At 40.0% G+C, this 12,464-nt stretch overlaps 1 protein-coding gene across 1 annotated transcript; it reads right to left on the reverse strand.

Moving 5' to 3' along the window:
• Window positions 1-477: 477 nt before the first annotated feature.
• On the reverse strand, window positions 478-8,210 carry LOC103702434 (sucrose synthase 1). Its single transcript, XM_008784876.6, has 16 exons — window positions 7,835-8,210; window positions 5,387-5,516; window positions 4,824-4,953; window positions 4,581-4,732; window positions 4,269-4,464; window positions 3,522-3,640; window positions 3,179-3,395; window positions 3,000-3,095; window positions 2,665-2,838; window positions 2,443-2,559; window positions 2,184-2,350; window positions 1,846-2,070; window positions 1,446-1,764; window positions 1,104-1,348; window positions 853-991; window positions 478-755 (listed from the first exon to the last, which is right to left on the reverse strand). The coding sequence occupies exons 2-16, from the start codon at window positions 5,482-5,484 to the stop codon at window positions 699-701; spliced, it is 2,451 nt and encodes an 816-aa protein (XP_008783098.4). The 5' UTR covers window positions 5,485-5,516; window positions 7,835-8,210; the 3' UTR covers window positions 478-698.
• Between the last annotated feature and the right edge of the window lie 4,254 nt (window positions 8,211-12,464).

Raw genomic sequence — 12,464 nt, forward strand, 5'->3', positions numbered from 1 at the left:
AGGAGAAAAGATACTATGCTTTGATGCCAATGAAGTCAAGCAAGACAAATCACAGAGGAAGTTGAACGGTGGAGCAACTTTCTTAAAAGCAAGAAAGATTCTCTTTTTTTTTTCCAGCGGGGCGAGGTGGGGCGCGCATGGCTAATTGCAAAATATTGCAGACAAAATCCAACAGGCAATACCCCAGAAGATTCTAACATCTAGTAAAAAGAAAAGATGGCCTTTCACTTCCCTAGAGTACCTCTAGAAACTGGTAATTTTTTTTGCATACTCCATTTCTCTCTAAGGTACGATGCAACCTACACCACTGCAAACCTTCCACCAGCTAATCAATCGGAAACGACATAACTTGGACATGAACCAAGCATCACAAAATGTTGTCCCAATTGTACAGAGACTAGAAATTCTTGTCACCATGCACAATACTCATGATGCATCAAAAGTTGAGTAGCATACTTTTTTATCCAATTTTTCAAATTTTTGAGAAAGAAAATATTACTTATTTTATTAAATAACAAAAGGCAGTTAAGCCTTACATAACATGGAAATTAAAAAGCAACAGCAAACACTCTCAAATTGCTCCAAAATCAGCTCTAAGCAACAATGGCGCAAACAAGAACTCAGAAAGCAAAGTTACTCCTAAATCTCTTAAATCAAAAAAAGCTGACAACAGAACTCGTGCTTGCCTCCCATCCAGACTACTTAGTGCCATTGGCTGCAATATCTCCATCAACATGCAGAGGAACAGACTTTGCCTGAAATTAGACATTGAAACAAAGCAGACCAGCGGTGAGAAGGAAACGCATCAGGTCTCTCAAGCAACAAGTAGACCCATCAATGAATCTGACTTACCAAGTTACGGTACTTGAGGGCATAGAACATCTCGAGGTAACGACGGGTCTCACGCCTATCCAGGTTTGAGACGTACTTCCAGAAGCCATAAACACCGGATAAGGTCATCAACCTCTCGGAATAGAGCTTCCAAGTGTACCTGCATTAATTCCAAGAAGAGAACAAAATAAAAAGATTTTGAGTCTTGAATCTTCCATACAAGCTCCTTCAATTCATGAAAGAGTGTTGTTCGAAGAAAATATCATGCTTACTTCTCTTCAATACGCTGCAACCCTCCTAGCGAGATTTTGTTCCAGTGGTTCGGGTCTTCCTTGCACTTCTCGAAGAAATCTACGAGCAGTTCAGATGCTTTGTCCCCCTGATAAGGATCAATGTGGAAGCCAGACACCCCATGCACTATGATCTCGGCAGGCCCTCCATAGCAAGTCGCAAATGTGGGCAGTCCGCATGTCATGGATTCAACAACAGTGAGCCCAAAAGCTTCATAGAAGGCGGGCTAAACAAAGGAAAACAGAGAAAGAGTGAGAAATATTATATCAAATGCGAACAAATCAATCATGTTCTTTTTTTACTTTTAAGAAGAGGAAGAATACCTGCACAAAAGCACCCTTGGTATCACAAATGTACCGGTAGAGCTCACCATTGCGAACACGGTTCATCTGAGCAGAGATCCAACGGATGTGACCATCCAATTTGTACTGTTCGATGAAACTGTACATCTTCTTCATCTCTGCTTGCTCTTCAAGATCTTTGGATTCTTTTCCATGGTCTCCAGCCACCACTACAAGGTTGACCAATTCCCTCAGACGAGGATTCCTCCCGTACAACTCAACTAGACCAGTAATGTTCTTCACTCGGTCCAGCCTTGCCATGGAGAATATAACGGGTTTGTTTCTGTCCTTCAAAACAAACCTGCAAAAACCTCAAGAGTCAATAACTGAATTGAACAATAACATACGGAAAGACATGCAGGTAATGCAGACACGCTCTCACTTGTGGTCAGAATTCTCGACAGAACTGTAAAGCAACTCCTCGATCTCTGGATGGAGGGAGGTGAGCCTCTTGTGCTGCTCTGTGGCCGGGAAGTAGATGGACATGTCAGCTCCAGGGGATACGATATTGAATTTTGGATCAAAGACATCAATCCCATGCACGACACGGTAGAGCCCAGGAAGAGTGAAGGCAGTGTGAGATTCATACTGTCCCACAGTATCCTTGCTGAAATAACAGAAGAACATAAAAAGAAACCAGTCAGGTATCGGTAGTATTTTTTGCATCTTAATATGAACGAAAAATTAGTGCATTAAGACACTATCGGCATGAACAGCAACCTTCCAGCAATCTCTTGGAAGGTACTCGTGATGATGAAGTCCGCATGGTTCATTGCAATTAAATCAGCTGTGAACTGGCAAGAGAAGTGATACTGGTTCTCAAACTTCTTCCAGTATATATCTGAATTTGGATACTTTGTTTTCTCCAGGGCATGGGCGATGGTGCACTACATGTGGAAGAACAAAGATTATTAATTCAGATGAAAAAATAACCACCATTAAGTAGAGCCAGGGGTCAATGATGTTCTAGTATCAAAACCTGAGTAACTCCCAGTTTATGGGCCAATAAAGAAGCTACTAGGTTTCCATCACTGTAGTTTCCAATTATCAGGTCTGGCTTGGCTTGCAATTCTCCTGTTAGTTCATGTGCAACATCCTACAGCATAAAGGAAAACAATATAAATTTACTTTCGTAACTGAAAGGTAATGAATGGGAAGCAAGTGCAGAGAGGAAGCTTAGAAAGATTGATGAAAGATGTACCTCGGCATAGGTCTCCAGGTAAGGCCATACTTCAAAACGTGAGATCCATTTCCGGATAATCCCGTTCTCTGTTCTAAATGGAACTCGAAGGATGTGTGTGTGCTCTGTTCCAAGGACCTTCTCAAGACGCTGACCACAAGTGGTGCCTACTGCATCAGGTAGCAATCTGGTCACCTGCAATAGATCACAGGGGAGTCACGTCAGAAGACCATTACAAGTGTGGACCATTCCATATTGTTACTAAATTGACACCATGACATTCTCCATGATTTCTATATATTGGAAATAAACAAAGAACATTACAAGAAACCCGCCAGAAATCAATTTGAACTTACAATGAGAATACGAGGTGTGATATCGAGCCCTTGTTTCTTTATTCTTTGTAGCATCTCATTCTCCAAAGCACGAACTTGATCCAAAATATAAACAACCTGCAAATTAAGATTTAAGGTTTTGTATGTTAAAGAAGTGAGCTCAGATATATTTCTAACTCAATTTTATTTTAGAATTATACCTGGCCACCAGTGTCAGGATACCCCAAGACATTAGCTTGGGCAAAGTAGCCATGAGGAGAAAGGATGACAACATTAAACACCATAGGAACCGTCCCCAGGAAGTTCTCCAAGGTACACGGATCAGGTGCCTCCAGAAGATCTAGAAGGAGATGGATGGTCTCATGACAACGCTGAGTTGTGTCACCCCAGCCCTTGTCCAAACCAAGCTCTTGAAATCTAACATCATGCAAATGGGAAACAATGTGAGCAGCTGTGATGACTTAACTATCAACTGCATAAGAATCTGTGGGTAACATACTTCAGTATCATCAATAACCACAAAAATAATGGCACAGAATTTACCTGTGGTTGAATTCCGAGTATGGGGTGTCTGATGGGATACTCAACAAATATTCCTCCGCCTTCCTTAGTGCAGCTTGGAGAGCACTAAGGCTGTGAATTCTATCGTTTAGCATCATCGACTGCATGGCATAACAATAATATTAGTGTAGGACTTAAACTTAATTAGAAACACATTAAAATTTTAACACTTGGATGATTTATGTAGCTTAAATAAAATTAGCATAGAACTTAAAATTTGTCAGCAATAAATTAAGATCAATAGCTCAGATGGTTTATACAATATGATCCTAGGATGAAACCGAAAGCACCAAACAGGAAATCCCGGTGGTAAAGGGTGTTGATTTTTCCCCATTCACCAGTGCAAAAGTTTTGCTAATGTTTGACCATCCACAGCAGATTAACATCAAGACCTATCACTGATTGGAAACACTATTATCTACTGCTGTTAAATTTATATACTTATTACAGAAAATAACAATAATCTAGCTTTGATGGGAAACTATTCCTTTACGTAATTGCTTGTAAAATATGATCAGCCAAAACACTTTTGCATTGGATCAAATTCTTAATATCGTATCCCTTGGTTCAGGTTATTGCTCACATCATACTGGAGGTCTTATTATGTTTCATTCTGGATTCGTAACAGGGCCACAGAACTTATAAAAGAAGAGATTCATCAAATTGAACTTTAGAAAAAAAAAATGAAAGAAAACAGATAGATGCATTATACAGCTGTAGAAAGTTTACCGTCCCCTTGTAGTTATGTGCTCGGAGGAAATTAAGCACTGGGTACATGCTTTCTTTGTCATGGAACAACTTTGAGGAAAGATGACGATTAAGGAATTGCACTCCATTGCCAATGGATTTTGAAAGCGAGGGACGAGGGAAAGAAGCATTGAAGGGCTCGAAGTCCAGCTCCAGCACAAAGTTGTTATTTTGGCTACTGAAAGATGGAAAGGAAAAAAGGACAGAAATAAGTTACTCAACTAAATATGATGATTTAATCAAAATACATTAGTTTTGCCATGGAAAACGATCTATTGGATTCGTATCTCCTACCTTCCATCCACAAGTTCTTCCTTGAACTGCAAGTACTCGGGCACAGTCAACTCTTCCACAGCAAGCTCGCTCACATTTACCCGTACATACTCCCAGACACCAGGCCTGGGGCGAATAGCAAGAGCAACCCATGGAGGCAAAACAATGGCTTCCTGTATCACAAAAACAATACATAACACAATGAAGAACAAGATTTTAGAAGTTAAGCATAACACGATGCAGTAGGTTCCAGCTATGCTTCACCTGTGCAGCTTTCAGAACATCCTCAAAGACCCCATCCTTCAGCTTTTCTCTATCCCCTTCGGGTATTACAGCTTCGTATTCAGCTAACAACTGATGAGGCAGCAGCATTCCCTTTCCCTGGTTAACAAACCTGCAAAGAAAAGAACGATCAGATAACCCATCAGAAATCCTCATAACCTGTGCACTAAAGAACATATATCACAAGAAAGCCAGTGAGCGTTTCCAGTGATCCAGGATGAATCATGCAATCAAAAGGACTTAGATAATTATGCAGGATAATCCATGCCATAAATAATTGAGGTTATGAGAACAGGAAGAGAAAACTTTGGGAAAAGAAGATATGCAGCTGGGTGATTAGTTCACTGATCTTGGTCTTCAAACATTAAAAGCATAGAAAGCTGTCTCCACAGTAGTTTGAGCATTCATTTGTATGTTTAATATCCATCAAATGTCTAAATCTAAGTATTTAACCCTCCAGATTGACAAAAAATCATGGATGCAAACATTATATATCCGAAAATTTCCAGAGGAATCGTAAAACACAAAGGGAGTTAAGACACAACCTTGAGAAGAGGGCCACCAATTCATTCGGATGGGCAGACAGAGTGTCACCGAGGCGCTCCCGCACACTGTGAATGCGACTCAAAGTAGGAGTTGCCATGGCTTCTGTTGTTTCCTTCTTCAAGCCTCAGACTACAGCACAACAAAAGCAAAAAACAAGGAAGAAAACAGCAACCAAAGCCTATCAGATCAGAAACAACTGGAAGCAAAACTACTATCAAAGAGATTTTAAGGGGGGGAAAAAATCAAAATAAGACGACCCAGAAGAAAATCTAAAACCCACAGGTCTAAAAACCCCTCCACACGCACCTAAAATTTTTGACATTACGGCACCAAATACAAACAAATTTGAAATTTTGATCATATCTTAAAATAAAATAAAAAAAAGATAATGCAAACTTAAAAGGGATGTTTACATCAAAATAATGAAAAAAAAGGTAAATCCAAAGTCCAGAAGCAGAGACAAGTGCAGATCTCAGAAGGATATTAAATCTAGAACAGATAAAGTTGGTAAAAATTAATAACTGAGATAATTAGATATAGATACAAGGAGGGGAATTAAATGTTAATTAAGATAGACTCTTTTCCTCTCTTATATATGCAGTCGGTCGAAATGAATAGTAGTTTAAACTACCACCAATACTGACAGATGGGCTCCATAAAACGACAGGAATTGCGGTCAGAGTGAGCGAGGAAGGGCAGGTGGCAGGTGGCAGGCGGCAGGTGCCAAACGGCGTTTTCCGAACAGAGATCTATTTTTCCGACACAAAACAAGCTGTATCGCATTCCGAACACGAGAGAAACGAGACCCTCCAAGCTCAAAGCTGTAACAGTTCTTTGGTTTCTCCGGATCTCCTTGGAAAAAGCTTTCAAACCGACAAAAACTTAAGTTATTTTTTTTAACTGTTATTAATAAGAGAGAAGACAGAGACAGAGGAACTCGCATGCTTATCCATTAGAGAGCAAAAGGGTGACCAGGGAAAGGGAAGAAAAACTTGCTTCAGCTAAAGGAAAGGATACATATTAAGAAACTTAGAATTTTTTACTAAAAATGCAGAAACATAAGTAAGAAACTTAGAATTTTTTTACTAATAAATTGCAGAAACTTAATTTAAAATACATGCATACATATACACAAAGAAATTGATAATGAAAAGAGTTAGAAGAAGAAGAAGACGAAGAAGAAGAAGAAGAAATTGCAGATGCTTGCAATATGAACTGAGAGCAAAAGTATCATTTTTGGCCTTCAATAAGTAGTTCAGTTTCCTATGAAACCCTGAGTTTATACAAAAAATTAAAAAAAAACCATATTTGTGGAAAGAGAGGACGGGATCTAAAAGAAAACAAGATAGGAAGTTCTAAAGAGAAGGATTTTTTTGGCAAATAATCAAGAAGAAACCAGATCTGCCACCAAATTATGATATTTTGCCGAATCTTCACAGATTTCTCAAAAGATCTCTGCTTATACTCGACTAGGCAACTTAAATCAGACGAGATCCTAACTAAGTTTGGAGAAAAGAATATAGCTTGTAGAAAAACGTTACTACTGAGAAGATCTCTGATCAAAAGTGGGAAGAAGGCAAAAATTTTTCAGTTACTCAGCGACGACCGAGCGAAGCTACCCTATTTCTTACTAGATTTTGGAGAAAAAACAGTGTTGGGCCGTCATCAATCCAAACTACTCCAAAAAGAACAGATTTGTTCCATGCAAACGAGATCGGTATTCAGTACGAAAGAAAGTCGTAATCTTTCACCAGATCAGAGAGAGAAAAAAGAGATGCCGTCATCGAAACAAAGTACTCGATAAAAAACCATGCAGACGAGATCGGTACACGAGAAACTCAAAATATTTCACCAGATCGGAGAAAGAAATAGGTTTCGGCGGCAATAGAACCAGAACTACTCGAAAAGAACAGCTCTCTTTTTCATGCAAACAAGATGTAGTAGTCGACAAGAAGAAGAGTCGAAATCCTGCACCAGATTTTGCAAAAGAACAGAGTTTCTTTACCTAAATCTAACCAAGCTACTCGAAAAGAAACAGCTTTTTCCATGCCACCAAGATCGGCACGAAAGACACCAGATTACACGGAACAGAGTTTTTCGCTGCAACCGAACCAAAAAATAAAAAAATCCGAAAAGAACGTCTCTTTCCCATGCACACAAGATCAGCAAGTTTAAGAAACTCAAAAACTTTGACGAGATCAGAGAATAAACCCAGGGTTTTTTGCTGCAACTGGACCAAACTACTCGCAAAGAAACCGATCTTTGCCATGAAAACAAGATCGACACCAAAGGAAGTCGAAATCTTTCACCAGATCGGAACAGTAACAGAGTCCTATCGTGGAAAACGGGCAGCTACTCCCCCGTACTCGCAGAAAACTCCCCGACCCCCCCTAAGCCCAGAAGACCAGCACTCCCTCCCAAGCAGAGACTAGAGAAGAGACCCTTACCTTCCCGAGAGACCCCAATGGCGCCCCAAAGAGAGAAGAAAAGAACGAAAACAAGAGAAACGAAACAACGCAACAGAGAAAGGGGATCAAGAAAACGGAGTGAACGGAGTTGGGGGCAATGGGATGAAGGAAGCCATCCCCCTGAGGCCCCTTTTATACCCGAAAAAAGATCCCACCTTTAGCTTTGGTGGGGTCCATCTCCCTTCCCGTCTCTCTCCCCCTGTTTCTCCCCACCAATACCGCTCTCGGCCGCTGGTGCCGGTTTTTCTCCTAGCTGACAGAATTTGATAACCACTTCCCGTATTTTCCCGAAGTGCACCCCCCTTTACTCTCGGTATGCTATAAATAAATGAACTCTTTTATGAAGATGGAGAGCATTTATCCTTTTTCGGGTTCGGGTTTTGTAGCTGGGAAGCGGACAGCCGTTGATGGGTTTCTTTAGTTCGCGTTTGCTGAAAATAGAAGGTTTTTTTAATATTTCGAGTTGGTTCGGACTTCAGAGCTCCGACTTTTTCTCATTTTATCCAGCCCGAGTTTTTGACGGTTCGGCGAGTTTGTCAGAATTCTAACATCGAGTCTCTCGTCAAGTCAAGAGATATTTACCTTTCCACCCCTGTTTTCAACTTCCACTCGCCGGGTCGCAAGAGGCTGCCGCCGTTCAAATTTTATCTCTCGGTCTGTTCCATTTATTTTTTATTTACCGAGTTAAGTAGAAGAGAAAAAACAAAAGCATAAAATAAATAAAGTGTGTGCAAAATAAGCAGCCATGGAATGTTGTGTAATAATGTCCGGTGAATTATAAAATCTTAATGCTGGTTTCATATCGCTGGTATGCTATATTCGCAAGCTCTTAACTGTATGTAATATATATAAAATCACATATATTTATAAAAAAGCAAATAATACGGTAGACCGAGTGACTCATTCACTGCCCACCACGCTGGATTCTTTATTTAGACTGCTCGCGCGGTGGTGCCTCATGCTTTTTTTTGATTTAACTGGTTGGTTCTATGCTCGATATGGACGAGCTACCGTTGTACCAATAAAAAAAATTATGACATATATCATAATCCAGATGAATTATACCTATATTTTTTTAAAAAAAGTATAAATTTTAAATTACAATTAAATGGAGGGTTTCTTAGTACTATCCAAGATTATTTAAAAAGGGGATGGAAAAGAGCACTAAAAAAATTGTATGCTGAGTAAAACCCGGCAAAAGGCATATCGAATGTATATAGAAAAATTATAGAATAAGTTTTTTTTTCAAGTGATAGCACACTTAGGTTTTGAAAAAAATATTGCAACCTCTTTATGAACCGTATAAAAAAGTATAGATAACAGCATTTTCTCTATAATGCACCATGATATTAGATTTGTGACACCTTGGTTCAAATGCCCATGTGATCTAGATTTGTAACCGAGGAAAATTATTTATTATTTTCTTGAGAACAAAATTTTCAAGTAACGATGGTGTCGAGTGTTAGCCTGCAGTTTTATGAATGTGCTAAAGTCTTTGAAATTTGTGCTAAGAAAAAGCCTCTAAAAAATTATGTGCAAATATAGAACCGCCAAATGCACATAGAATGTACCTAGAAAGATCATAATCTAGTTTCTTCTCGCCTCAAAAACATATCACCTCTCTTGTAAACTATATAAAAAGCCTGGATTGTAATCTTTTTGTCATCTTTCTATATACATGAAATGCCTCTGCTTACATCTTTTATTTTTCTTATTTTGCTTTTTTACTTCATGGAATTTGGCATGACTCTTTTTAAACTCACCTAACGTGATAATATCAGAACTTTCAGCCAGTGGATTCTCAAAAGATTTGTTGTTAGCTAGAAGACAATGTGTTGTATTGATATTTTAGTCCATCACTGTTATCATTATCATTCATTTCCGATATCATTAATCTGTTATAGATTTTTTCAGAGCAATATTTTTTTTTTAATCACTTTGTAACTGAGACCAAAAATTTTCTCCTGGAGAGCTAGGTGACTACTAGCTAAGTTAGCAACTGTCAGCATGAACAGTTGAGTAAACAAAAATATAAACAGTGATGAAATTTGATTTGTTTTATTAAATAGAAGATTCAAGTTATTAAATTTGGTTTGCCATAACGTTCCTGATACTTGAGATGGTCATTTTACACTACAAAACACATGCTTCTCGCATACTCATCAACAATATTAATAGCACATTAATTGTATAACCGATCGCTATTATATCATTAAATTCAGCATTGATTGATAAATCACTTATGAATAGATATTAAATGGATACATATTAGATAACGTAATGAACTTTTGACTTTCGAGCAATGTCACCGTGTACAAGATAAGTATCTCGAGATAGTTGATACATATGCCGATCTATACTTCAACAATGACACATCAATATTGTAACCAACCACCTTGTAGTTATACTTGGTTTTAGCATTTATTGATATTAATTAGTTATAATGTAATGGATGTTCAGCCAAAGTTGGATGTGTTGGGGAAAAAATAAATCGCCCCGTGAGCGCATTGCCAGCACATGATTGAAGGCGCCCGACCTGAAGGCGCCTGATCTGAAGGCGCCCGACCTCAAGGCATCCGACCTAGATATTCGACCTCAAGGCGTCCGACTTAGATATTCAACCTCAGCATCCTTGATCTTGGAAGCCTGACCTCACTATCCACATGCTACGGTCACATCCTTTTGCAGCTCGAGTGCTCAACCGGGGACCATGCCCTGCAACATTTAATGCACATGGCCTCCGCAAATCTCCGGTTCACTCAACAATCAATGCGCATGACCCCCGTTGATCTCCAGCTCACTCAACAATCAATGCGCATGCTATCTACGGATCTCAAGCCCTCCACGGCAAACAATTGACCCACTCAGCTACGTTCGGTTAGCCACAACGACTCACTAGCTTCGGCCTGATCTACCACGGCAATGCATTAATTCACACGATCGTGCATTAATTTACACGACATGTTCAATCATGACGGTAACCCGTTCGCCCCATCACATCACAGGTAATCCTGTACCCCTCTATAAAAGGAAAATCCCTCCCTCTTAGAGCGGGGCTGGACTCTGAAACTCAAAAAGATACTTCCTCTTCTTCTACACATTAGCCCCCTTTGACTTAAGCATCGGAGGGCCGACGCCGAAAATCCTGGCCACCAGCTTTTTATAGGTCTCCCGGAGGACGCCGTCCGCCGACGGACCACCACTCGCCAACTCTCGCCGGAGCTCCTTCTTCTCAGCCACTAGTCACTCCAATTTCCAGCAACAGGATGGATGATCTTTCAAACATGTCCTGTGAAAATAATTAGTAAGGCATACTTTTTTTTTTGACCTGCATGAACCATAAAATTGATAAAATATCATTCCATTAGTCTAATCATTTCCATGTCGATGAAAAATTCATATCACAATAGTTATCATTTTATAAGCCACCCCATCAAGTTTTTTTTTTAAAAAAAAAACCTTTTAGATAGAAGATCTAAGTACTGTAATTAGATCTATACAATATATTTATCAATACATGGTAGTTATAAATTAGAAAGTCTGGTACACCATATCAGTCCAAATTAAATGGTATAAATCGTACTATATAAATATCGATTCGATACTGATATACCACATGAGTGACGTGTCAATACTCAATGCACGCCAAGATGAATGCATGATTGTCATATGTTTCATCCTTGATGCAAGCTCAGAAATGTGAATCCTTGGAAACTTCAAGAGTATTTTTAGGGCTTTTTTAGGTTTTTTATTTTTTCTTTTTCAGATTGATTTTGGATTTATTTTGAAACTTTTTTTATAAAAAAAAAACTTTTTCATTTTCGAAAAGAGGGATTTGGCATTTTGGCACTTGGACTATCCTTGGCGTGCAGAACGTTCCAACGCGAGACCTCCCGTGAACCGAGCCCTCACCAGTGCTCTGGTGTGACGCATCCTGCCGAGATGGACGGCTCTGCTCTCGCTCCAGCATCTGGAACTTTCAACCGACAAGGACCCATCCATGATCCAACCCACCGGAACACGCCTGACCGTCCGCTTCTCCCGTGGGACCACCACCGACGTAATCAAACTCCAAACCCGACGAGTGCCAGCGCCGAGGAATCGCCGCTCGCGGGATAATCGCCTCGCCCGAATCCGATGCGTCCCTACGAGTTTCGGATCCGCAGGGTTTCGACCCGGATCCGGTCCGCACGGCCGGGGTGACCTCGTGCTGAGCTGGCGCGCACGCAGGCGCGGACTCCAGGTTCCGGCGGGCCAATCCGATAAAATCCGTTGGCGGATCCGGGGGGCCCACGATTCTCAAAGCACGGCGATCACGTGCTCCGGCCGCTCTTTCGCTGCATTCGCTGGCAGAGACTCGCAGAGCACGCAGGGTCTTAAAATATTCCATCTACAATGTAGCCTGATGGGATTGGCACAAATATTAAAGATGGAGATAAAATAAAAAATTGTAGCCATAAATTATTTTTTCTTAGAGAATGGACATTTGTTTAGCATTTCTGGGTCGATTATGTGACATCTACGCTGATATTTATGAAAATAGAAAATTAGTTTTGAGGTACAATGTCTGCCTCCTCAAGTTCCATTCATAAATGGTTATGGTTGGTTG

The sequence above is a fragment of the Phoenix dactylifera genome, chromosome 7 (assembly GCF_051530095.1).
Source record: "Phoenix dactylifera cultivar Ajwa chromosome 7, Ajwa_hap1_PhDact_Kaust_v1.1, whole genome shotgun sequence".
Lineage (NCBI taxonomy): Eukaryota > Viridiplantae > Streptophyta > Magnoliopsida > Arecales > Arecaceae > Phoenix > Phoenix dactylifera.

Excerpts from the sequence above, each read along its gene's own strand:
- LOC103702434 (XM_008784876.6), bottom strand. The coding sequence starts at position 5,484 with ATGGCAACTCCTACTTTGAGTCGCATTCACAGTGTGCGGGAGCGCCTC. Across the intron at positions 2,839-2,999 it reads TCACACCTCGTATTCTCATT|GTGACCAGATTGCTACCTGA; the intron begins GTAAGTTCAAAT and ends GATCTATTGCAG. Across the intron at positions 2,560-2,664 it reads ACCTGGAGACCTATGCCGAG|GATGTTGCACATGAACTAAC; the intron begins GTACATCTTTCA and ends TTTATGCTGTAG.